This window comes from Penicillium solitum, assembly GCF_028829755.1.
Source record: "Penicillium solitum strain IBT 25940 chromosome Unknown utg000008l_segment0_segment0, whole genome shotgun sequence".
NCBI lineage: Eukaryota > Fungi > Ascomycota > Eurotiomycetes > Eurotiales > Aspergillaceae > Penicillium > Penicillium solitum.
The window spans coordinates 1,523,067-1,548,027 of record NW_027072127.1 but is presented as its reverse complement, the minus strand read 5'-3'; the positions used below and the strand labels follow the sequence as shown (position 1 = coordinate 1,548,027).

The 24,961-nt window shown below is 50.3% G+C and overlaps 10 protein-coding genes across 10 annotated transcripts; 5 read left to right on the top strand and 5 right to left on the bottom strand.

Annotated features, from left to right (window-relative positions):
• Nucleotides 1-4: 4 nt before the first annotated feature.
• On the bottom strand, nt 5-1,447 carry N7455_009870 (proline dehydrogenase family protein; the record flags this gene model as incomplete). The annotated part of the gene is made up of 1 exon (XM_040961749.2): nt 5-1,447. The coding sequence occupies one exon, from the start codon at nt 1,445-1,447 to the stop codon at nt 5-7; it is 1,443 nt and encodes a 480-aa protein (XP_040807820.2).
• Nucleotides 1,448-2,877: 1,430 nt separating this feature from the next.
• Nucleotides 2,878-4,827, top strand: N7455_009869 (uncharacterized protein; the record flags this gene model as incomplete). The annotated part of the gene is made up of 6 exons (XM_040961738.2): nt 2,878-3,091; nt 3,143-3,295; nt 3,356-3,368; nt 3,427-3,536; nt 3,598-4,400; nt 4,465-4,827. 6 exons carry the CDS (start codon nt 2,878-2,880, stop codon nt 4,825-4,827), a joined length of 1,656 nt encoding a protein of 551 aa, XP_040807827.2.
• A 581-nt stretch (nt 4,828-5,408) lies between these two features.
• On the top strand, nt 5,409-7,259 carry prnC (delta-1-pyrroline-5-carboxylate dehydrogenase prnC; the record flags this gene model as incomplete). Its single annotated transcript, XM_040961721.2, has 3 exons — nt 5,409-5,537; nt 5,597-5,704; nt 5,769-7,259. 3 exons carry the CDS (start codon nt 5,409-5,411, stop codon nt 7,257-7,259), a joined length of 1,728 nt encoding a protein of 575 aa, XP_040807805.2.
• Nucleotides 7,260-7,488: 229 nt separating this feature from the next.
• On the bottom strand, nt 7,489-8,605 carry N7455_009867 (sugar phosphate isomerase/epimerase family protein; the record flags this gene model as incomplete). The annotated part of the gene is made up of 2 exons (XM_040961730.2): nt 7,489-8,148; nt 8,216-8,605. 2 exons carry the CDS (start codon nt 8,603-8,605, stop codon nt 7,489-7,491), a joined length of 1,050 nt encoding a protein of 349 aa, XP_040807828.2.
• Nucleotides 8,606-9,191: 586 nt separating this feature from the next.
• N7455_009866 (6-phosphogluconate dehydrogenase, decarboxylating) lies at nt 9,192-10,730 on the top strand (the record flags this gene model as incomplete). Its single annotated transcript, XM_040961743.2, has 1 exon — nt 9,192-10,730. The coding sequence occupies one exon, from the start codon at nt 9,192-9,194 to the stop codon at nt 10,728-10,730; it is 1,539 nt and encodes a 512-aa protein (XP_040807812.2).
• A 310-nt stretch (nt 10,731-11,040) lies between these two features.
• On the top strand, nt 11,041-12,207 carry N7455_009865 (S-methyl-5-thioadenosine phosphorylase; the record flags this gene model as incomplete). The annotated part of the gene is made up of 3 exons (XM_040961726.2): nt 11,041-11,155; nt 11,238-11,747; nt 11,813-12,207. The coding sequence occupies 3 exons, from the start codon at nt 11,041-11,043 to the stop codon at nt 12,205-12,207; spliced, it is 1,020 nt and encodes a 339-aa protein (XP_040807825.2).
• Nucleotides 12,208-12,938: 731 nt separating this feature from the next.
• On the bottom strand, nt 12,939-15,019 carry N7455_009864 (putative alpha-L-rhamnosidase A; the record flags this gene model as incomplete). Its single annotated transcript, XM_040961723.2, has 2 exons — nt 12,939-13,841; nt 13,922-15,019. 2 exons carry the CDS (start codon nt 15,017-15,019, stop codon nt 12,939-12,941), a joined length of 2,001 nt encoding a protein of 666 aa, XP_040807837.2.
• Nucleotides 15,020-15,302: 283 nt separating this feature from the next.
• N7455_009863 (ankyrin repeat domain-containing protein) lies at nt 15,303-17,606 on the bottom strand (the record flags this gene model as incomplete). Its single annotated transcript, XM_040961725.2, has 1 exon — nt 15,303-17,606. One exon carries the CDS (start codon nt 17,604-17,606, stop codon nt 15,303-15,305), a length of 2,304 nt encoding a protein of 767 aa, XP_040807836.2.
• A 776-nt stretch (nt 17,607-18,382) lies between these two features.
• On the top strand, nt 18,383-21,427 carry N7455_009862 (TAPT1 family protein; the record flags this gene model as incomplete). The annotated part of the gene is made up of 1 exon (XM_040961741.2): nt 18,383-21,427. The coding sequence occupies one exon, from the start codon at nt 18,383-18,385 to the stop codon at nt 21,425-21,427; it is 3,045 nt and encodes a 1,014-aa protein (XP_040807822.2).
• Nucleotides 21,428-21,823: 396 nt separating this feature from the next.
• N7455_009861 (uncharacterized protein) lies at nt 21,824-23,956 on the bottom strand (the record flags this gene model as incomplete). Its single annotated transcript, XM_040961739.2, has 3 exons — nt 21,824-23,340; nt 23,396-23,822; nt 23,894-23,956. 3 exons carry the CDS (start codon nt 23,954-23,956, stop codon nt 21,824-21,826), a joined length of 2,007 nt encoding a protein of 668 aa, XP_040807815.2.
• Nucleotides 23,957-24,961: the final 1,005 nt, after the last annotated feature.

Genomic DNA, 24,961 nt, shown 5'->3' with positions numbered 1-24,961 from the left:
AATCTCACTTGCTGCTGCTAAAAACGTTGCCAATGCGACGCTTCAACTCAGCGATCATAGCGATCTGAGAGTCCTTAGTACGGCCAACAGCCTCAGTGTTCTCGACGGCGCGACGAAGCAAGAAGCCCATGCATTCCTGAACGGAGCCCCAGGTCAAGAGCTTGAAGACGTTGGGAGCATCGATGGGGGTAGCGCCAACACTGTCCTCGGCACTCTCGAATCCTTGAAGCAATTCGCAGCTAACCTCATCAGCCATACCCTGGAGCTGGGCATAGCTAAGATCGACACCGTAGTCCTCGCCGCGGGTAGCCTGTTGCATGCGCAGAGCATGAGCCTTGCGGACAGACTCACGGTTGTGAGTAGCAATGATGACATTCACGGGAGGGAGTTCGGTAGGGGTGTCCCTTGAGGGAGCCTTGAGCATAGAGTTGTACTTGCGAGTGAGGAGGGACTCGACAACTTGATCATAGCACTCGTCAGTCTCCTCCTTCTCAGCCCAGACGACGTGGCGGGGCTCAGTCTTCATGTAAGCGCCGCGAACGAGCTTGACACCAAGTGTGTATCCCTCAGCACGAGCAGTCTCAAGGTGGCCGGCAAGAGTGGCAGGGGTAGAGCGCAGGTAGGCTTGGTAAGTCCCGTAGAAGATGGCACGGCCGGGGGTCTGCGAGTTGCAGTATTTCTGGTACTTCATGATCCAGGCCTCAATACCAGGCTGGACAGCCTGCTCTTCGGCGTCGACCAGCAGGCGGACACCACGGGAGATGGCGAGATCGCAGACCTTCAGGATAGAGTTGTCCATGGTCTCAGTGGGCATAGTCTGCGACTGCAACAGGCGGAGGGCGTCGGTGCCCATTCCAGTGAATTTCAAAGCGACAAAGTCGCCAGGTTGGGCCATGTCGACTGTCTGGAGGGTGCCTTCCATCCAAATCTGAATCTCAGCCAGAGCGACCTTGGCGTCGTACGCGGCATCCGAGTTCTCATCGACGAGGACCTCACGGGCATATCCCAGGAGTACACCACGGCACCCGAGAGCTTTGATTTGGTTGATCGAATTTTGGACTTCGAGCTTGTTCTCGCCAGCGTTGAATTGTTTATAGATGGTGTGCTTGACAAGCATGTTCAGCATTGGGTTTTTGGAGACATCCCAGAATGCATTGCGGGGATGAGCCAGCAGAGATAGAGTGTAGATGCATGGCTTGAGAAGTAGAGATGACGAGGAAACAGATAGAACCAGCAACGAGCGCAGAACAGATGACAGCGGCAGCTTAGCCAGGGGTGCTGTCAATGCCTTGCGTGGTAGCGGAGGCGGGGCTTTGGTTTGTGGTTGCCATACGTTGGAGGCTGAAACTGAGGCGACTGAAGATCGGGAGTTGCTGGTGTTGCTCACCAGTCTGGTGGTCTGGGCGGCGGCCTTGAGGGGCACACGCACGGAAGGTGCAGCCTTCATGGCTGACAGTTAAGATGTAGTATTTGAGACGATTAATGATAGAGTATGAAAGAGGGAGTTGCTCTGTAGTAAGTCAAAGGTGGAAGACTTAGAGTAAATGGTCGAAGAAAGGGAAGAGCCACGGTTGAAGGCGACCTTTTAGATATGGCGATTGTGTCGGTGGAACTCATTGGGTAAGAGGTAAAGAGCCGGTGGCAACCGCCAGGCACCGGTACGGTCAGCAGGTCCATCCAAACGGGCCGGGAGGGCCTGTCAGTTTTTATGTACTACAATCTATGGATTGACATTACTATTATTCATGTTTTCTTTAAATTATACCAACTTTTAGAATATAAAACTGTAGCGCCACGAGGACCTATTACGGTACGATCGGGTAGGGAGATCATTTGTGTCCGAGCGAGATTGAATGACGCTTTGATATTTGCCTCTTTATCCTTGCAATCTGCAGCCAACAGTAGGTTCGCAGATTTGACCCTGCCGAACGATCACGGGCCGGTTTGATATTGGACGGGTCCACTGATAAGCGATAAGCACAATTTGACCGGGCCGGTCTTTCTGCCCGCGTGACTCGCTGACTCGCTTCCGGTTACTTTCGGTTTAGTGCCTCCCAAGAATGTTCCAGTATGCTGCTCCAGTGTGTTCCCAAGTGGATGCACTCAACGTTCTAAGCTTTATGTCTGATATTATTTAGAGCCACACCTGGGCAGGTCCGCCTATTTTTACCCCGGATTCTTCCCCATCCACACACACCACGTGATTCCCGTGGCAAGCGGGAGGCAAATGTTTAAAGTCAATTTAGCGCACCAATCGCAGACCACCCGGTGCTTACTGTAAAGAAGGTTTAAGCTAAGCAATAGAACGACGCTAGAAGCTTTGAGGAATATTTATCGAGAGGCAATTTGTCAAGGGTAAGATAAGAGCAATCTGACACGAGAATCCTGAGATATGCACAAAATCAAAACACGATAAGGCAGGAGCCAGCGAGACCAAGCTAGAACTAAACGGCAATGTGGGCGCCAATCATCTCTAGGAACTCAATCACTGCTCCCGTGATGGCGCGATCTCTTTGGGAAATTGGGCATATTTCACATTGTTTGATGAAATCCACGGGCTCTTAATCACTGATTGGCGAAGGAAATTCATTTCCCCTTGGGTTTTTATTATCTTTCTAGAGAACATTTGCTCCTATTGGAGCACTATCAAGGCGTATATTTTTTATCTCATCTGCAGGGGGATCCCGAAGATAACAGTCTGAAGCCTACAGAGTAGCTTTGTCGTATAATACAAATTATGTCTTTCCCCGGATATTTCAAGTTGCTTCATAGGTTTCTACATTACCCAGAATTGCCCCTTGCGTCGCCGTTCCTCCTCTCCCCCCCGAGTTGAGTCCTAGATTGGTAAACATCCCTACTTCACTGCCTTCGCGCATCATGAAAGACGACTCATCGAAGAGTCTCGAGGCCGGGGTTCGTCCCGAGTCCCCGTATGATGACCCAAAAGCCATACAGGGAGAGATCACAGCTCAAAACTCAAGCACTAAGCGTGGTTTGAGCTCGCGTCATGTTCAATTCTTGGCTCTGGGTGGTTGTATCGGTACTGGTCTGTTTGTTGGCAGTGGTGCATCCCTGTCGACGGTTGGTCCTGGTAAGAATCCTGCAGAAAAGCTCAACTTGATATGGGGCTAATATGTGATAGCTCCTTTGCTCATGGGTTATATTGTCATGTCAAGTATTGTGTACTTTGTCATGAACATGCTTGGTGAAATGACAACATATCTCCCCATCCAGGGGGTTTCTACGCCTTATTTGATCACTCGGTTTACGGAGCCCAGCCTTGGGTTTGCTATTGGTATGTCCAAACCACCGTTAAAGATTCAATATCTCGAATGCTAATCCAAATGCCCACCAGGATACAATTACTGGTAATTATCCCTTCTGTCAAGGTCCGCGTTCGTCAAACTAATAAATGCCACTATGTAGGTATTCATTTTCAATGTTGCTAGCATCAGAAGTCACTGCATGTGGTCTTGTCATTGAGTATTGGGATTCACCAGTCAATGTGGGTGTATGGATCGCAATTATTCTCGTTCGTGAGTACCCAGTGTGCGAACAGTCCAGTATTTGTGATATCCTCTAACCGAATCACTCTAGTCGTTCTCCTCCTCAACATTATCGCAGTCTCTTGGTACGGTGAAGCTGAATTCTGGTTCGCATCACTCAAGATCATTGCGATCCTCGGTCTAATCATCTTGGGCATCGTACTGTTCTTCGGCGGAGGTCCTAACCATGACCGTCTCGGCTTCCGATACTGGAAAACGCCCGGGGCATTCGTGGAACCCTACTTGGTTCCGAGCATCAGCACAGGCCGCTTCCTGGCATTCTGGACCGCTATGATAAAGTGCGGATTCTCCTTCATTTTCTCTCCAGAGCTGATCACCGCTGCTGCCGGTGAGGCTGAGTCGCCACGTCGCAACATCCCCAAGGCGTCAAAGCGGTTTATCTACCGTCTTTTCGCATTCTATGTCTTGGGTAGCTTGGTCATTGGTGTGACGGTCGCATACAATGACAAGAACCTCCTGCAGGGTGTTGCGAGCGGTGGTTCTGGTGCTGGCGCCAGTCCATTCGTTGTTGGTATCCAAAATGCTGGTATTACTGGATTGAACCACGTTATCAATGCTGCCATTCTTACCTCTGCCTGCTCCTCGGGTAATTCTTGGCTCTTTGCTGGATCTCGCACACTTTACTCGCTCGCCGGTGAGGGTCAGGCTCCTGCATTTTTCCTTCGCTGCAACAAAAATGGTGTCCCATACAATGCTGTATTGGCCACTTGGGCAATTGGTCTACTCTCCTTTTTGAACCTGTCTAACTCTGGTTCAACCGTGTTTTATTGGTTTACCAATATCACTACAATCGGAGGTTTCCTCGCTTGGGTCATCGTGGCAGTGGCATACTTGGTACGTCAAATTGTCATTTTTTGTGTTCCTTTTACGATAACATTACTAACAATATGTCTTTTAGCGTTTCCGCAGTGCTTTGGATTTCCACGGGCTGCTCAGCTCGCGGCCCTTCATTACTCCTTTCCAGCCCTACGGCGCTTACTATGTTATGGTCTTTGTATCACTACTGGCTATTACCAACGGCTATACGATATTCTTCCCAGGTTCATTCACCGCGTCGGACTTCCTTGTTTCCTACATTGTCTTCGTGATCTTTTTCGTGCTGTACTTCGGCCACAAATTCTATTACAAGACGCCATGGGTAGTCAAGGTGTCAGAACTTGACATTTTCAGCGGCAAGGACGAGATTGACCGACTTGAGGAAGAGGAGATTGTACCCCAGCCACGCAACTGGCTCGAGCGGGTGTGGTGGTGGATTGCATAGAGTCTGTTTGATCTGCTGTTATTTTTGGAATGCTCCTATCTAAATGGTGCTTTTACTACGCATATGATACCATGTGGGGGAGAGATAGATATTGGAATATAATATATCAATCCAGGGAATTATAGATATTGTTTTTCTGTGCACTTTGTACATTGTATAAATTTAGCGCTGATCAGTGGGTTTGATTCTATATTTTCTTTTTTCTAAAACAACTTAAATCACCACTATCAAGCTTATCTATCTTTGCGGGGAATGTCAATTGTTTATTATGTCCTGTATTATCTCTTGACTAATAAGAACTTGAATTTTCAGGACAAAGGCCCGGTGAACAAGTTGATTTCTCTTGAAGCCGCGCTGATAGACGCCGGCCCGGTGGGATCCACCCGGGACAACAACCGGCCACTGCTGATTGGCTATCGCCTTCAGCCAGTCCCAGGCTTTGTACCATGCAGCTATGAGCTTCCCTGACCGGTAGTAGCCGGCCATTTCCACCATTCTTCCCCGCGTCTACTTCTTCTCCAAATCTTCCCTTTTCAATACTTGGAAGAGTTGATTCATTGTCATCGTTTCAAACTATCATAATGATGTCCTCTATTTTGCGCACCCGCGCGCCCATTTCGCGCCTCGCATGCCGCATTCCGAGCTCCAGCACACGCTCCATGGGCACTTACGCCACTTTCAAGGTGCCCCAGATTAACAATGAACCTAACGTAAGTTCGGTGTTGGAATTGAGATTGTTTGATCATCCATGCTAATTTTGGACCTTAAGAAACACTATATTCCTGGAACTCCGGATCGTAAGGGCCTCGAAGAGGCTTTGGCCAAGTACACGCAGAAGGCTCCTTTGAACGTGCCTCTGGTTGTTGCGGGCAAGGAGGTAAGCATTTAAGAAGCAACATCATATATACTGAAACAACAATTTCTAACACTCAATCACACAGCTCAAGGGATATGAAACCTTCACTCAGTCTAACCCCGCAACTCATGCTCCTGTGGCAACTTATTCCAACGCATCAAAGGCCGATGTTCAGTCCGCCATTGATTCGGCTCTCGCCGCACGCAAGTCCTGGGCCGATACTCCTTTCTCCGAGCGTGCTAGCATCTTCCTCAAGGCCGCTGATCTTATTGCGACCAAGTACCGCTACGACATTATGGCCTTGACTATGCACGGACAGGGCAAGAACGCGTGGCAAGCCGAGATTGATTCCGCCGCTGAGCTCTGTGACTTCTTCCGATTTGGTGTGAAGTACGCCGAGGAGCTTTACGCCCAGCAGCCTGCTCACAACGCTACCGGTGTGTGGAACCGTCTTGAGTACCGCCCTCTTGAGGGCTTCGTTTACGCGATCAGCCCCTTCAACTTCACCGCAATCGGCGGTAACTTGGCTGGCGCACCCGCTCTGATGGGTAACGTCGTGATCTGGAAGCCCTCGCCTTCCGCCATTGCCTCCAACTGGCTCGTGCACCAGATCCTGCTTGAGGCCGGTCTCCCTAAGGACGTCATCCAGTTCGTTCCTGGTGACGCCGCGGAGGTGACCAGCACCGTTCTCGAAAGCCGCGACTTTGCCGCTCTTCACTTCACCGGAAGCACTGATGTCTTCCGTATGCTTTACGGTAAGATCTCACAGGGTGTCGCCGACGGTAAATACCGCAGCTACCCCCGTATTGTGGGTGAGACCGGTGGCAAGAACTTCCACTTGGTGCACAAGTCCGCAGATGTCCGCAACGCCGCGGTCCAGACCGTGCGCGGTGCTTTCGAGTTCCAGGGCCAGAAGTGCAGTGCCACCTCCCGTGCCTACATTGCCTCTTCGATCGCCGAGGATTTCGCCCAGCAGGTCGTCGCTGAGGTGCAGAAGATTAACGTTGGCGAGCCATCTGACTTCACCAACTTCTGCGGTCCCGTCATCCACGAGGCCTCATTCAACAAGCTGTCCGGTGTCATCGAGGAGGCTAAGAATGACCCCGAGCTTGAGCTGCTCGTCGGTGGAACTTACGACTCTTCCGCTGGATGGTACATCCAGCCTACTGTCTACCGCACCACCAACCCTGACCACCCTCTGCTTTCCCGCGAGCTTTTCGGTCCCGTTCTGGTCATTCACGCCTACAACGACGCCACCGACGCCGACTTCACCAAGATTTGTGACAAAATCGATAGCACCAGCACCTACGCTCTGACCGGCTCTATCTTTGCCCAGGATCGTGCGGCTGTTCAGGTCGCCGATGAGGCCCTCCGCAACGCCGCTGGTAACTTCTACATCAACTGCAAGAGCACTGGTGCTGTTGTCGGCCAGCAGCCCTTCGGTGGTGCCCGTGCTAGCGGTACCAATGACAAGGCTGGCAGTGCCAACCTGATGTCCCGTTTCGTCAGCTTGCGCTCCATCAAGGAGGAGTACGTTCCCACATACACCGTTGCGTACCCCAGCAACGCCAACTAATGGATAATCCCCAATCCATGACTTTCGAGTTGATCTTGCGTGCTTTATGATCTCATTGGCGTCAATCTTGCATCCCACCCCGGCGTTTTCTTAAATTGTGTCTACGAATTTCCAAAGAATCCTCAAAATGTGTATTTCAAGTCTAACCAGACAATATATGTCAAATGTACCAACTATAACTTCAAAAACAATATATCATTATAAACATTTCACAGGCAATTTGTTCCCCTCAATCTGTCGCACAACTCTTCAAAAACTTCTGCATACTATCCATAGCCTTCGCCGCAAAAGACCCCATCTCATACTTCTTCCCAGTTCCCTGCGGGCCACTATCAAAGATCTCCATCGAGAACCAACCCCGGAACCCCGTTTTCAGCACAGCCCTCGCAACATCCTCAATGGGCAAATACCCACCGTCATACGGCATAGGCCTATAGTCATGACTCCAGCGACCCCTCGCCCTCAGCCCACCAATAGTCTTGTCCTCCAATGGCGGCGACACCTTATATGCATCCGAGATCTGCAGCAGATAGATTTTATCACCGGGGATAGATCGCGCAAGCTCATCCATACTCGCCTCAAACCGCTTCTGTAGCTCGGACTGGGACTGCGAGACTGATTCAATTAGACCAGACTCGGTAGTCGGATCACCCCATTCATTGCCTGCAGTCTGGAATGTGTCCAAACACAACCCGCAATTCGGGCGGTCTACAGCTTTCACTATCTCCCAGACTTCCTTCCACCCGGGTGCATGGGTCGACCAGCACCAGTTCTCGTAGGCGAGGCGGTACTTGCGTTTTGCGAGGATGTCGGATAAAGCCCGTAAGTCGGAGATGATCACGTCGCGTTCTTTCTTGATTAAGGGTTCCGGTGTGTCTGTTGCTCCGACCTAGGTATATTATTAGCTTATTGGCCTTCCGAGGTTGGTGGTGTTGAAATATATATCAGTGTCATACCTGCAACAAATCCGTACCCACCACATTCATGATCTCCATCCAGCCTGTCGCTCTAGCATATGCCTCTTCGCGATCCACAGAGCCCTTGACCCAGCCTTCGAAGTTTGAGAATGGCTGCAGCATCATGATTTTCAACCCGTTTTCTTCGCATAGTTTGCGGATCTTCTCTGCCACGGACATAATCGCGGGGTAGTTGTCTGGTGCAATTGGATTACCAGTGATGTGTGCGCCATAGTCTAAGATATCTGGGAAAGAGAGCTCGATTGCGCTGAAGCCTGCTTCGGCGATTGCTTGAAGGCGGCGCGGGAGTGTGTCGTTTGGGCTGCAGCCGATTGAGCAGGAAGCGTATGAGAGGGGGATTTTTTGGAGGCTTGAGTGGGGGATTGACATTGTTCGTTTTTTTTCCCTTCTTAAAACTGTCAAGCAAAAATGGTGTGGTGTATCGTAATATTGTTGGGGGCTGTTCGTATCGGCAAATAGGCACAGCTCACTGGATGATGGGGAGAGAGATTCTATGAAAGATTGCCATGCTTGGTACCATTGGGTATATATTTGCCCCATTTGCTTTTGTTTCGCCCATTGCTTCTTCATTCTGTGTCCATCGTGATGTAATGTTGAATTCTGCTCTTGGTTAGGGCTTGTGTCGTCACTGGTGTATCATATCAGCACATATCGAGCTTGGCCACAACTCGAGTCTTTCATAGACTATACATCAAACCATTTTGCCTCGTTTGCCTCTTCTGCCCAAACTTGCCATCTATACAAGAGGAGGCGCATTCTGTTGACTGGTTCGTGGCGTCTCTGATTGCATATTGACAATTCCCCGGATCACAGACCCGATCGCCACAAGCTTCTCGTTGAAGAGCGAAAGTCATCCCAAACATCTTCATGCGAATATCTCTCGCATATTTTGCGCATGAACTTTGAATCGTGACCCCTGAATGAGCTAGCTTTGCAGAACCAATACCAATTCACAATGCCGCCCCCAATCAAAAGCATCGGCGTCGTCGGAGCCGGAAACATGGGCTCTATGATGACCCTCCGCTTTGCTGAGCTCGGTCTCCAAGTCTCGGTCTGGGATATAGAAAAGAAGAACGTTGATGAAGTGGTGCACTACGCAAGAGACGACAAGAGCATCACAGGCCGAGTCGAAGGCTTCTACGACATCAACAAATTCGCCAAAAGCCTAGAGGGCAAGTCCGACCGGAAACTATTCATGTTTTCCATCACGCACGGCGAGCCCGCAGATGAAGTACTCCGCATGCTTAAACCGGATCTCAAAGAGGGTGATATCATCCTCGATGGCGGAAACGAGAATTACCGGAACACTGAGCGGCGCCAGAAAGAGTGTGCCGTCATCGGTGTTGCCTGGATCGGAATGGGCGTTTCGGGTGGGTATCAATCTGCGCGACGGGGGCCCAGTCTCTCACCTGGTGGAGATGCCAAAGCCATCGAGCGTGTTATGCCATTCTTGGAGTCGTATGCGGCGCATGATCCGAAATCTGGGGTTCCGTGCGTGAAGCGTATGGGACCCGGTGGATCGGGACACTACATCAAGATGGTCCATAATGGTATCGAAGGTGGTATGCTTTCTGTTCTTGCTGAGACATGGCAATACATGCATGAGGGACTGGCCATGGAACATGGCCAAATTGGGGATGTCTTCGCTAAATGGAATGAGTCTGGCGAGCTGCGGGGTAACTATTTGATTAACATCGGTGCCGATATGTTACACACAAAGAGAACACCCAAAGGTGACCGCAAAGGCGAGGGAGCTAGTCGGGATGATGGATATGTGCTTGACGATGTCCTTGACAAAGTGGTTCAGGACGACGATAACACCGAAGGAACTCCACTCTGGTGTCTCATGGAGTCTGCCGCCCGACATGTCTCTTGTCCGACGTTAGCTGCCGCTCATTACATGCGAATCTCAAGTGGAAACCGCATAGAGAGAGCGCGTACTGCGAAGAAGCTGGAGATGCCCATGCCGAAACCGATCGAGGGAACCCGGAACCATGCAGTGATCATCGAGAACCTACGGCAAGCTGTGTACTGCTCGTTCCTGGCATCTTTCTGTCAGGGCTTGGAGCTAATTTCCCGAGCTTCAATTGACGAAGGCTGGAATGTCAACTTGGGCGACTGTCTCCAGATTTGGCGAGCGGGATGTATCATTAAGTCCGAGCATATCGCGGATCTACTACAGCCGCCGCTTGCAGCCCACAATGAGCTGACGAACACCAAGTTTGTGGATGCGGTCGCGCATGAGTTGCGCCAGAACTTCCACAGTCTCAAACAGGTTGTCATGGAGGGGACGATGTTTGATCAGTATATTCCGGCTCTCTCGGCTACTCTGGAATATCTCAAGTATGAGGGTGGATTGGGACTGCCGACCAAATTCATGGAGGCGCAGATGGATTACTTCGGTGCCCACAACTATAATAAGCCTGGTATTCCAGGTGAGGATCCAGGACCAGTTCACAAGGGTCCTCATCATTATGAGTGGTTGCCGGCTTAGATTGGTTCGAATGTATTACAGGACTCCTATGACAGGAGTCCTGTGTCACCCCAGATTGTATTTACTATGTCAAATTTGTACATGTATCCAGCTACACAAAATGGTATTTTCAAGATGTTCCTACCCGATGATCAACTACCACCCTGATAGACATGTAGAGATAGAGGTAGATGTAGATTTAGTTAAAGTTTTATAGATCGCCCAAAAAGGCAAGTGGCGGCCTCAGGAACCGTCAGCACGTGGGTCGATCGACAACCAATCGGAGAAGCGCAGGTTGGCCGCAGCCTCAGAGATTTGAAGATGGCGCAAGATGCGCTGGATCTTAGGCTTACGTTCATTCTCTTCTATATCGAAACCATTTCGTCGAATTGAGTCCCCAAAACAACTCGCTCGCAGAATGGCTTCTCTCCCTACCACATACGACGGTACGTGTACTTCTGCCTCTCTCACATTACTGCCCCTCATACCCCCACTTCGATAGAAAGCTGACGATAGTGAATCTGACAGGGCCCGTCCCAATCGCTGTCATCGGCGGCACCGGTCTGCGCGAGTTGCCCGGCTTCACCCAGGTGGCCTCGCTGAATATCACAACCCCCTGGGGCGTCCCTTCCTCGCCCATCACTATTCTGCACCACGAGTGTAAGCACAACAACAAGGTTGTCGCCATCGCCTTCTTGAGCCGCCACGGCTTGCACCACCAGATCGCTCCTCATGAGGTTCCCGCTCGTGCCAATATCGCCGCCCTGCGCTCTATCGGTGTCCGCAGCATTATCGCTTTCTCCGCTGTCGGCAGTCTGCAGGAGGAAATCAAGCCCCGCGACTTTGTCATTCCCGACCAGGTCATTGACCGCACCAAGGGCGTGCGCCCGTGGACTTTCTTCGAGGGCGGTATTGTCGCTCACGTCCCCTTCGGTGACCCCTTCGATGAGGGTATCGCCAAGGTGGTGCGCGAGTGCGGACACAGCCTCGAGGGTGATGGTGTCGTCCTGCACGACCGTGGTACTCTGATCTGCATGGGTATGTGAATCAGTAACCCATTTTCACGACCAAACGTCGCTAATCATGTCTTTTCCATCCTCTAGAGGGCCCCCAGTTCTCCACTCGCGCCGAGAGCAAAATGTACCGCTCATGGGGTGGTAGCGTCATTAACATGTCCGTTCTCCCTGAGGGCAAGCTGGCCCGCGAGGCCGAGATTGCCTACCAGATGATCTGCATGTCTACGGACTATGACTGCTGGCACGAGGCCACCGCTGACGTCACCGTCGAGATGGTCATGGGCAACATGAAGTCCAACGCTGACAACGCTCGCCGTTTCATCACGGCTGTCCTTGATGCCCTGGCTAGCGAGGAGCACGCCGAGCTTGTCCAGGCTAAGCACCTGGCTGGCGGTATTAAGTTCGGCATTAGCACCCCTCAGGCTAACTGGAAGCCCGAGGCTAAGGAGAAGCTGGACTGGCTTTTCCCTGGCTACTGGTAGATCTAGAGACTTTGGGATTTAGGCAGATATTTTTCTGCCTCGTTACTTCACGTACATCTGATGATATCATATATGCATTATAGTTCTGAAATACCAACATGATAGGCATTATTGATGTACAATTTTGGAATGATATGACTTCACATTTAGTTGATTCCACTTGCTTAGAACTGACCAGCATTTTTGTGCTGGGCAAAGTTTGTTATTAAAAACCCTTATTCTGGCTTGGATAGTCAAACAGGGTAGAGAAGATGGGTTGAGTACATATCTACTTCTATTATTACCTGCTATTTAACATATCGATTCTTAATTTAACTACAACATAGTTAAATAATACTTTTAGATAGTATTGTTTTTATAGACCACTTTCGATACCGCTATAGACCGCATACTGTAAATTGAAGCTTTCCTACACAGTTACATACCAGGCACATATATAGTTGGCTGTTTATACGGCCTTGTCACTTTTTAGGTGGTATGTTTGTATATATTTTTGAATAGTCTTTTGAAGTGTCTTTTAAGGTGTCTTTTCAGGTGTATAAAAAGGCGGTAAAAAAAGCACATTTTGTGTAAGAGACTTTGAAATCACTGTATTCCTCAAAATTGAAGCTATTCCCACCCCACAAATATTCAGTTTCTTCGAATCCCCAACACTTAGAAATAGGCGTATACGGTAATTTATATGGTAGAAATATCTTCATTCTTTTGAACTACCTAGTCCTGGAAGCCAATTACCAATTCATCCTCTTTGTCCTCGCCGAGCTACTGGGAACAAAAGTCCAATTGCCCCCTGCCAGCCCGCTAGCCACACCACCAGCACCGAGTGCAACCTTGACCCCATTGACGCCGACCAAAGTCCCATTCGACCCTGGCAAAACAATATCCCCTATTGTTCCAATTGGCGTACTGAAGCGCAGATCTTGGTACGTCCCATTGCGCACCTCAAACGCAACCGCAAAGGCGCCAAGCTTCGTGACAAAACCCGCATCGACAAATGTCAGATCACCAGGCTGTGGAGCAATAGACCAGGTCGCTCCCGCCGCGGACTTCAACCGAAGCCCTGCAGCATAGTTCATAAGAATCGATGTCGGGCCGGTAGACCAGCCATGCGAATGCGACACGCGGGGGTCGTTAGTGTACGGCTCGTAATGCAGCGAACCGTCGGATGAATAGCCCTCAATGAAGGTTGAGTTGGTCATACGTGGGTCATCCATCATGAAGCCCCATTCCAGACGGAGTAATTCCAACGCAGAGTTGGGATTCCCGGCAATATAGTGCGCTTGCAGCTCAAAGCCACTGATGAAAGGTGATATAGTGCGTCCGGCCTCGGGGGCGGGCGCACCGTATTTTCCCCAGCGGTTGCGCAGAGACTGGGATATTTGTCGGATTTGGGATAGTGACTGGGTTAGGTTGGACTTCACGGCCCAGACATTGCCATCTTGAGGGTAGAGGGTCGTGGTCTCGTTGTCACGGAAGAGGCCGGCGTCGTGGTCCCAGAGGTGCTGATTCGCGGCGGCCTTGATATTTCTTGCTTTGATGGTCCATATGTTCCGGACGGAGGTGTCGTTAAGGGCGGCTGCCAGGCTTAGGCCTTGATTGAGGACATAGTAAAGGAGGGAATTGGCTTCGATGTTCTAGTCCCATTAGCTCGCACTTTATGTCTCTCCATATCATGGTTCTCCATGATATTGGCAAGAGAGAAATGGTAACGTACATGACCACCCATTCCAAAACGCAGCCAGTCCGAACTGGCAGTAATATTAGCCAGGCCGGTGGCGTCAACACTTGACAGCGCATAGTCGATTCCTAATTTGAACTGATTCCAATACTTAGACAACCAGCCCAGGTCGCCAGAATAGAGATAGTACAGAGCAAGACCGTTGAGACTGTGACAGTGGTACGTGAAGCTGACGGTATCCGCGAAGGGCGGGCTAGCATACGGTAGACGGCCGTTTTCCTTCTGCAAACCGAACAGTAGCTCTAGCGCCACTTTGATGCTATATAGGTCATACGTGCTCACGCCGATCGCTTCCAGCGAGGTCGACATATCGCCGGGCCAAATCAGCCGGTCTCTCTTAGCGCCATCGGTGAGAACGCTGCTGCCATTTGAGATAGTGTAGTTACTCCACCACTGGACGGTCTGCGGGAGCGCAATGGTCTCTGTGCTGTTGATTATCTGAAACCACGGGAGAGCGTTGCCCATGGTTGGGTCAATGGTCGACAGCTGGTTTGTATATGCTCCGGCATACCAAATCCGGTTTAATAACTGGTCGTTTGAGTGAAAATATCCGGTGTATGCACGCAGGTCCTGTGTCGGTGCGGCTGTGAAGTTGACCGTCACGCAATTCACAGATACCGTCCCCGTCGTATTGCTGACCAAAGTCATGTACCGGAAGCCGCCTCTGTTGTGCTTTTCTGCTGCCGTATAAGTACCGGGTCCATCTACAAGGGAGAACCAAAGAGGGCTGTCAAATCCTGCATCCTCTGTGGCATCGCAAGACTGCTCGCTGATGTATAGGCTCGACTCGGAAAAGGTTACACCAATGAAGGCGTCAGAAGAAGCCGAAGCGACATCGATGGAAACTATCCCAGCAACATTCTTCTGGAAATCAAAGGTTACTGATGAGGGGCCGTTGAAGACAGCTGGGCGAACATCACTGGCATTGGCCAGAGACGCTGGGGTTGTGACAGAGCCATTTACGCCGATTACCGCTGGTGGAATCAAAGTTCTTGAGGGCGGTGCATATATGTACTCGGCATAGGGTACAGCGAAACAAGCTGGAATGAAAAAGAAGGGGATGGTCGATCTCATCTTGAACGAGTTAAGCTCCTCCAAAGACCGAACATCTCATTAAGTATTTATGCTGGCGGGTACAGTGGTCTTCGTGTATACAGACGCACCCATAAAGGATATCGGGGTAACGTTACCACGAGGTGAATGATTTACCCCACAGAAATCGGCTATGAGATCAGCCATTTCTGTGCCGATCGCGATAATCTCCCCCCAGATGGGGAGTTGCTCGACCGAAGACCGAATTGCTCATTCTCCAGAGAAATTCCCCAAGTTTCACCGATATGCTAATCGACATCCTAATCTAAACTGGCACGGGGTACATCATTCGACAGTGATGTTGAGTCTTGGCCTTTGCGATGAAGAACCGCACCCAGCGTAGATCCCCAATACAGTCGTCGTCCTCAGTTGCAGACCAAATTGATATGAAGTTATCTTTCGAAGTGAGCCCCTCACGTAAGTTCTCCTCATCTGTGGCCCCCTCATCGGTGATCTCATCGTCTGTGATCTCCTCATCCGTGATTTCCTCATCCGTGATTTCCTCATCTGTGATTTCCTCATCTGTGATTTCATCATCTGTGATTTCATCATCTGTGATATCATCATCTGTGATATCATCGTCTGTGCTTGTGTGTTCCGAGCTCATGCTGTCTCGCCTATGTACATCTCTGCAAGTGTGTGGGAAGGTTTTCGTAGGACCCATGCGTCCATCTCGAGCAAGCAGTCGACTTTGCGATAGTCTCGAAGAGACCGGAAATTGTTCACGAGAAGCTCTATTTGGCAGTGTCCTCACTGGCAGGACATCAGGAATGAGACCGACAAAGTCGTCACAGGTGAAAGAACGAGCTTCAACAGCCTCCAAAGAGGATTTCACATATTTTGTTTGGCCTTGGGAAATGGCCAGCTCCAGAGGGCTGACCGTGCCTGGACCTTTGAGTAGGGGGTTGGCTCCCAGTCTGAGGAGCTCCTTTGTCAAGACCAGTGTCCTGATTTGTGTAGCTAGGAACAGAGCGGTTTGACCATATGAGTCCACTTGATTGATATCAGCACCATGCTCGATGAGCAACTGTATTGATGCGCGTGGATGTATGTGATCCAACCATAGATGCCCATCAGGTTGATAAGACTGCCGTAATTGCGCATGTTCATCATCCACATCAATGACCTGGCCATTCTCGTCTTTCAGTGTTTTCACGACTAGATGTAGCAACGGCGAGAGCTTCCCTCGATGTAAGTATGTCGAAGTAAGATCAAACCCCTTGTCAGCAAATAATTGAATTGTTTTTGCTTTCTTATGAAGTACAGCGGCAACAAGCGCAGCCTTGCAGACATCGTTCTCTGGATTAAGCTCCAAATTCCATTGTGCAAGTGCTACTTGGAATTGAGGAACAGGGCAAACGGCTGCCGCGTGCTCTAGGAACAAAGTAGATGCTTTCGAACGTTGTTTAAGAACGTCAAAGTATTTGGGTATCTTGTTGGATGGTTGGTTGCCCCCTTTCTCAAGCAGAAATTTGGTAGCTTCCAAGTGGCCTCCACACGAAGCTTCAGGGCCGGTGGAGCTTGTCGCCATCGAAACTACAGTCTCCACGTCTTGTTTGCCGAGAAGGTCCAAGACAGTTTGCATCAGGAGTATAAACTTGTCTGAAAAGCAAGCTGAATTCAATGCGACTTTGGCAAGGCTCTTAAAATCCTTATCTCCAGCTTTGCGGAGAAGCCTGAGAACAATGGCCTTTTCTCCCTTTTTCGCCGCAGCATAAACATCCTTTTCAGAGACCGGATATCCTGGGCAATGAAGAAAAGTCTCTGTAATTTCGGCATGTCCGTTATACACTGCACGGGACACGGGGGTGTATCTCATTCGGGACGAGATAGGCTTACACCCCATGTCAAGCAGTCGTTTAGTGAGAGACAAATCTCCAGTCTCTGCTGCCACAGCAAGCAGGTTGGATTGCCCAAGCGGAGTAGTGGCTGCTAGTTCTATTTCCAGATCGATTCGGGCCAATATCATCTGGGCAATGTGCGGATTTCCCCATGGAGACGGCCAAGGGTGTGGATGTGCATCGCGGAGACAAGGTTTCAATATTGACTTCCAGCCGATGACGCTGACAGCATCCACAAGTTCGGGAGGTACATTGTCTAGGAAGAATAATGCTATTTCTTCGTGGCCCATATTTATGGCAGTCTCAAGAGCCGAAGGAGGGCCATGTTCGGAGACATGGGCTGAAGGTGGACAGGTGAAGTCAGCACCGCAGTTGACTAGGTACTTAACAAGCTCTAAATGACCTGCAGTTGTGGCAGAATGAAGGAGACCAAGTGCCGAATTTTGGGTTAGATCTTTGCAATTGCTCTGCTCAACTAGATACTTAACCACCGGCAAATGGCCTCCCATGATCGCAGATTTTAATACCGAGTTATTTCTCCCCATGTTGTCAATATGGTCCACTTGAGCACCCTGAGCTATTAGGAACTTGACTACATCCAACTGACCACGCTTGGCTGCGTGGCCCAGAAGATGCGAGGATCGAGGAGCAGACCTTGTGATGATCGAAGGCAAATTGTCAGTAAACAGTTGAAGAATCTTTATATGACCATTTCCTGCTGCAATCATCATGGGAGACCTCGATTCGAGTTTGTTGTAACCATAGAGGAAACATTCCTTCCACCAAGATTCCGGTGTTTCCAGAAAATCAAACAATCTGTAACCAGCAGATACTAGCTTGCGTAGAGCGCTTAAGTTACCGGTCTCTACAAGGCGCAGGACATTGGGTTCACAACTATTCGCAAATATTGAGTAGAGCTGAGGGTTGAATATGGTGTGGGACAGGTGACAAGCCTGTGCCAGTGCGTTTAAATCCGATGCATATTCGAGACTTTCAGTTATGCAGAGTAGGAGCTCCAAGGGTAGTGAAAATAGAGACATTTCTGTTTACGTTGTAGTTGACTACGGAGTTGTTTCTTCCACGGGGTGATGATACATTTCCTATTTCGGATGCACGTGACTTGATGCCTTATACCTAAGGCATCAATGACGCTAACTTCCGACTCACCGACCTGCCAGATAATCTGCCATCCTTATCTTCCCCCAGACAGCCCCAACATCAACAAGTGTCTGAACAGCCTAGACTGTGCCTTGTTTTTTTTTTTTTTTCAGGATGTACCAGATGGGCGGATGCCATTGTTAATAGAACGAACTACACCAGCGTTGCCTTATTATCCTTTTTTCACGTCCTTTCGCCTTCGAACATAGCTTGATCACCTGTCAGGAGCCAAATTCAAATGATACAAGCTAGAGATCCACACTTTCCGGTGGCATGACCGGTGATACTGCAAGATTCCGGATATTTTAAAGGAATACGTTGGCTTGTCACGGGTTGCTGGGTCAGAATGAGCCCTGCCACATATCCCAGTGAAGCTCTGTCACAACGGAAGATGGGCGAACATGGCATCGAAAATGGAACCAATGGGACGTTGAAGGTTGAGAAACAATCATTATTCGATCCTATCGAGGGGACACGCAGTCGAGTAGATACTCCTGTGGCACAGTTCAATGGCGAGCCTGACGAAAACCCAACCAATGGAGACGATGACATAGATGGACAACGGAGACATGATACGACCTCGGAGCGCCACCTTACCAACGGAGGACATAAAATGGCAGACTTGGAACCCGGGCAGGGACTCGGCATCCTAGTCGAGCACTCACCGAACAACGGAGATAATGTTGGCCAGTTGTCGGTAGTGGATGTGTACGACGGCCCCAAGGTCAAGGCTGTTTTGGCTGAGTTGTCTAATGATCCGTCTCACCGACTACCGGAGGATAAAGATAAGATCACGAAGCTGTCTCCCGAGAAGATCCAGGCTCTCACCTCCTCACCGGAGTCAATACCTTACCATCCCGTGGGATCAGAAACGAACACTGGAAGGCGATTCGCCTCGGACAACATCCATGGGAGTGCTCCTCTGGCGCCACCGGAGACATCGGATTTTGTGCTTCAGTCACTGAGCGAAAATCCTTCGTCCTCAGATGTTTTGCCAAAGTTGCGGCCCACTAAAGAAGTACTGCTGGGGGATGCTTCTACCCCAGCGAGTCCCGCCTTCCCACGAAATACTCAAACTCCCTCCCTCCGCAATAGGCCGCACCCCGCACGAACAGTTTCCACCCCTGGCTACACGCGGCGTCAATTGCCTGTGACCCCAGGTAATGACCGCCTAACCCAGACATGGGCATCGCGCTCGAAACATGACCGACCCGCGCTGGACCGCGAGTTGAAGAATCACCTTATCGCATCACCTCAGATTATAGAATCGCCTGTGCCATCACCCTTGCCGTCGTCTATCCCTTTGCCGCCAGTTTCTCTACCAACCTATCTTCAGCTTGAGCTTGCTTCTGGGCGACCTTCACCACTGTACATACACCGTGACGCAGCCAACGACTTCCCCTATGAGTCATCAGCAGTTAAGATCGAGAGGCTTATGAACTTTATTATGCTTGCACCTATGCTCGAGCAGGTACTTTGCTTTGGCAGTCTTGCCTGCCTCGATGCATGGCTTTACTCTTTCACAATAATGCCACTGCGGTTCATCAAGGCCGTGTATATCTTGGTCGAGTCATGGGTGATGAACCTGGGAGCCGAGATCCGGTTCATTTGGAAATTTGTGCTGAATGGGATTGGCCGAGTATGGCGCAGGAGGAATCATAATGCGAAGGAGGACGAGCGTGGAAGACGCGAAAGCGAATCTGACGCCACTCCTCACCTGCCTCCGGGCTCCTCTTCGGGGCCAGAAGTAGCGCCAAGAAGGAAACATCGGTCCTCCGAATCCCGCAAATATCACCATCGGCGGAAGAAGTCAATGCCGTCTGCGCTACTTCCAGACGATAAAGCGGATATCCTGACAGGCCTGCTGATGATAGCTACCTGCTGTGTCCTGATGTACTTTGATGCAAGTCGAATGTACCACTGGATTCGCGGACAGGCTGCTATCAAGCTATACGTTATCTACAATGTGTTGGAGGTCAGCGATAGGCTCTTGGCTGCCATAGGCCAAGATGTCCTCGAGTGTCTCTTCTCGCGGGAGGCTCTTGAGCGTCGTCCGGACGGCCGAAGCAAGGTCATCCGTCCATTCTGGTTGTTCCTGGTGGCGCTAGTTTACACAGTATCCCATTCATTATCTCTGTTCTACCAGGTCATGACTCTGAACGTGGCAGTGAACTCATACTCCAACGCACTGATCACGCTACTTCTATCAAATCAGTTTGTGGAGATTAAATCCACCGTCTTCCGCAAGTTCGAGAAAGATAACCTCTTCCAGCTTACCTGCGCGGACGTCGTGGAACGATTTCAGCTATGGCTGATGCTTACAATCATCGCTTCGCGTAATATCGTGGAAACAGGCGCATTTAATTTCGTCGGCAACCTCGGACTAGCATCTAGCTTCCCAGGCCAGTCCTCTACAATCACGAACAGCACACCGTTATCCACGCCTCCACGCACAGCATCATCCATCCTCCCCCAAGCATTCACCCTCTTCCCATCCTCAATCCTATCATCCTTCAACAGTGTGAACTCCTTCATCCCAACCCTAGCCCAAGTCCTAGGTCCATTCCTAGTCGTACTTGGCTCGGAGATGCTAGTAGACTGGCTAAAACACGCCTACATCAACAAATTCAACAACAACCGCCCAGCGATCTACGGCCGATTCCTCGACGTCCTAGCAAAGGATTACTACACCAACGCCTTCGGCGAACAAAACCTAACCCGTCGCATCGGCCTTCCAGTCATCCCCCTCTCCTGTATCTTCTTCCGAGTCTCCGTGCAAACATACCAAATGTTCCTAGCAGCCCTCCTCCCCCAACACCCATCCTCAACAGCAATGGGAGCAACCTCCCTAACCTCAATCCACAACAACTACGCCCCATCCCCAGTCCCCTCCGCCCCACCCTTGACACTCGCAACCCTCCTCCCGGCCTCTGCCGCACACGTCAGCGCGCTCTTCCGCACCCTCCTCGAAAATGCAATCCCGTCACCAGCACAGTCTGTCCATATCTTCACGGGCATATTGCTACTGACAGGATTCATCGTGCTACTCATCTTGAAACTCCTGCTGGGGATGGCCTTACTTGCGTTTGCGCGTTCCCGATACAGTAAGATGAAGGGTCGGGAGAGTGAGCGGAAACAGTCCTCGAATAATCAATCTGGTACTGAGAGTGGGACACCTCGTACTCGGGATTACTATGTTGAGGGGAGTCAGCGTGTTGGTGGGTGGGGTGTTGTTGAGGTTGGGGATGAGAAGAGGAAGTTGATTTATGCGGATGATCCAGATGGGTTGAGGAAATTGAAGGAGAAGGAGGAGAAGGATAAGAGCAAGGATGGGGAGTTTAATGTTGATCATGTACAGCGGTATGAAATGATTGCTAAGAAGATTTGGTGATTGGGTGTTTGTTGTGATGGTGGAAGGTGTCCACGGGTTGAGTGTACCTTATTATCCATAGCTGTATAATACTCATCATAGTTTTACTTCACATCGTTTTGACTCATGGAATCGTGTAGTAAAAGGAGATATCAAGATTACTTTCGAGCTACTTGCTATCTATACATTGTAGTAAAAAGGGGAATAAAAGGTATCAATTCATGTCATCGGGAGTAAGAATTTGAGAAGGATATCAAAGTAAGGTGAATAAGGGCATTTAAAAGACCTCGAGAGGCTGGCTGGTCGTGATCAGTATGAGAGAGTGGACCGGTCATCAACCACAGGAGAACCAGCTCCTGGTTTTCGTCATAATAAGGTGTCATAGCCTTCAAATAAAGGCTACGAGGGTGAGCCTTATCAATATTGGTGCGTATTTGCGCGATTGAATGTGTGCCCTGGTGGACCGCGATGCATGGCCGAGGGCGAAGCGGTATTTGCCCGAGTATAGCTGGACGGACCAGGAGGCCCCTGGGAGGGAGGTTGGGGTGTACGATGAGCCATTGATGGGTTGAAAGCTGCATAGCCACCGTTTTGAGGAGCGGGAGTTGCTGAACTCATTGGAGTGTACGTCCTTTGTGGTGGCTGTCCGTATGCGGCTGCTTGTGGGGGAGGTGTGGGTTGGTAGCTTGCCGGGCTGTTGGTGCGATAGGGAGCAGGAGTGCCACCGGTGCTTGCCGGGGTGTTTGTTCGGTAAGGAGCAGGCGTCGCACCAGTGCCGGCTGGCGTGTAGGATCTTGTAGCATATGGATCCTGTGGATAGTAATCTTGCTGTGTGCGAGGCGGGCCTCTCTGGCCACCAGGAGGTGCGTAACTTGCTCCGTATTCGTCCTCTCCGTCGTATCTACCCCTCGGAGGACCGTACGGGTCGTAGTGAGGTGGCGCATTGCCACGGTTGTAATGATCGTAATCATCGGATGACTCCATGTTACGGTTGCGATAATCGCGATCATTGGATGCGTCCATGTCAACTGAAGAATAATGAGGCGTCGGGGTGTGATTCTGATATGGTCGAGAATCAGAGCTATCAGTCAGGTTGCGATATCCAGGGCCAGGGTTATTACGACCATCATTGCCATATGGTGCAGGAGTCGCTTGAGAGTGAGGAGTGGCCTTCCGTGATGGAACGTTAGCCGGTAGGGGAGGGACCGGGGGAAGTGTCGGAAGCGTCGGCTTCTGCCCATCAAGAGGAGTATATCCCATTCCGGCCGCATTGCCGGTCAGTGAAGCGGACTCGGACATAGCTGAAGATGAAGTTCCGGTTCGGGCCAGTGTTGGTTTGGCATCGAAGTCTAGATTCGGCAGTGTTGGGTTGTGCGTCGGCGCCGTCGAAGTCGATCGCGAGTAAGGCGGCAAAGTAGTCTGGGTGGTACTTCGCGACAAAGAAGGTACTGCGGGGGCCTTGTCTTCAGCGAAAGACGGCAGAGTAGGGTTCGAATCCGTGGCCAGCGATGGCTGAGTGGGTGCTCGGTTCTGTAATTTGAGTCCCTTTGCCAGGGCCTTGTTGTTCTTGCGGTGCGTGATGCGCTTTAGACGTTGACCGACCTTCCGACGGCAGTACCTCGAAAGAGTACCGTCTTCCGCTGGGATGTGGTGGAACAGGAAGATCAAATAGAGTACGATGGCCGAGATCAACTTGAGAACCGATAGCACCCAAATGACCAGGGTGAAAAGCATACCAAACAAGACCACAGCTTGAAGGGTGTTGTCCTCAGCCAAAATCTTAACGTTCTTGAAGAATTGAGCAGCCGAGGAACTTCCATCATCGTGCGCTGCATTCTTTCCCCCCGGAATGAGGTCCATCTGCATGACCGAATAGAGAGTGATGGCATTGAGAACTTGACGCGGCCCATCTGCAAAGATCGTGTTCATCCAGACTAAAAGCTCCATTAGCAATTTTCGAAGACTAGTGAGGCATAGTGGTATACATACACTGAAAAGAGAAGTATGCATAAAGAGCGACATATTCTGCTGCTTTCCTGTCTTTGGTTAATTCAGCAAAGACAAGGAATCTCCTGTATCCACGACCCCGCCTGCCGAATCGAATACTCTGAATGCGCACGGCCAGCGGGTCCAGGAAGCTGCGAGTAATACTACCCGAGCGGATGGCGCGAACAGCATGTATCCATCGGTAGGCCAAAAGAACGAACGAAGCAATAATGCAGGCGGCGAAGATCCAGCGGGAAATATTGAAGGGAATGGCGGGTTCAACTCTGCCGGACCATCGAGAGAAAGCCAGCAAGTTGACTGCAGTAAATGTATCGACACCGTAGACTGCAATCGAGATAAATAGGAAGACCCATAGGAAGAAATATGAGAAGGGCGTCAAGCAAGACTCGGATTTAAAGTCGTCCAGGTTCTAAAGGGAGAATTATCAGTATACTGAGCGATATATACAGCATATACAACGCTGTGACTGTGTAGACCTACCACATAGTCCCATTTCTCTTCCATTGCGACATCCCCCTTCTCACGGTCTCCACCACACAGCATTGTGTCAATTGACCTGGTCCTGCCAGGGAGTGATCACGGACGATTGGAAATAATGGGGCGATCACGGACGAAAATGTCGACTTCCTCGGGCCAGCCGGGCAAAAGTCGTGATCGAGGTTGGAAATAAGTGTAAAGAATAAAGAGAGGCAAAGGTCAGGCGCAACGAGGGGAATAGTTGTATATTAACCTCGCGAATAGCGCATACCTGCGGAAAGCAAGGAGGGAGGCTGATCGAGATGTCAGATATCGAGGGCTGCAAGCCACGTGTATATGATCACAATGAAGCGCTGGTATTCTGGGCGCGCATTGGGGTATTCAAAGCGACAATAGACGGACTTTCATTGAAGACCGCCGATCTCGCCAAGACAGGGGCACGATGTGGAGAAAGAATGCGCAATTACCAGGGCCAATAGGTGAAGATAGGGATGAAAGAGTGTGGCAATTTCTCCAGCTTGGAACCTGGGAAAAATGAGTGACACAAATGGAAGTTGAGAAAGGAGAAGTGAAGTGAAACAACGAGGGGAGAAGAGGGAGAAGAGGAGTTCGGCAGGGGTGGGGACGCGGGAAGTTACAGGCACGAGCGGGTTTACTTTTTAGGGCTGACGGGCGTCTCTCTTTTTTCTTATTTGGGGGATTTTTTTTTGGTTTCTTTGGTTTCTTTTGTCTGTTCTTTAGATGTTCTAAATTGGGAATATCCTAGGCTACCTTCATCAATACCCCCGAGGCTATTGATATAAGACCTATTCTTGGAGTCAACAATTCCTCTCACTATCACTGGCCCACTAAAAACCCTGAGACAAATAACATGGGTCCCCCGACACTATCCATTCTCAATGCTCACTGGCCATCCGCACGCGCCAGGAGAGGGTCCGGTCCATGTACCTAAGCGCTGATTCACCCCGGGCGCTACGGGGTACACAGTTTGATAATTTCCGACGTGGCCTTATGGCGTTATCTTCTTTTTTTATTCATGTTTTGTGTTATACTCTCTTGATCTCGAACGGG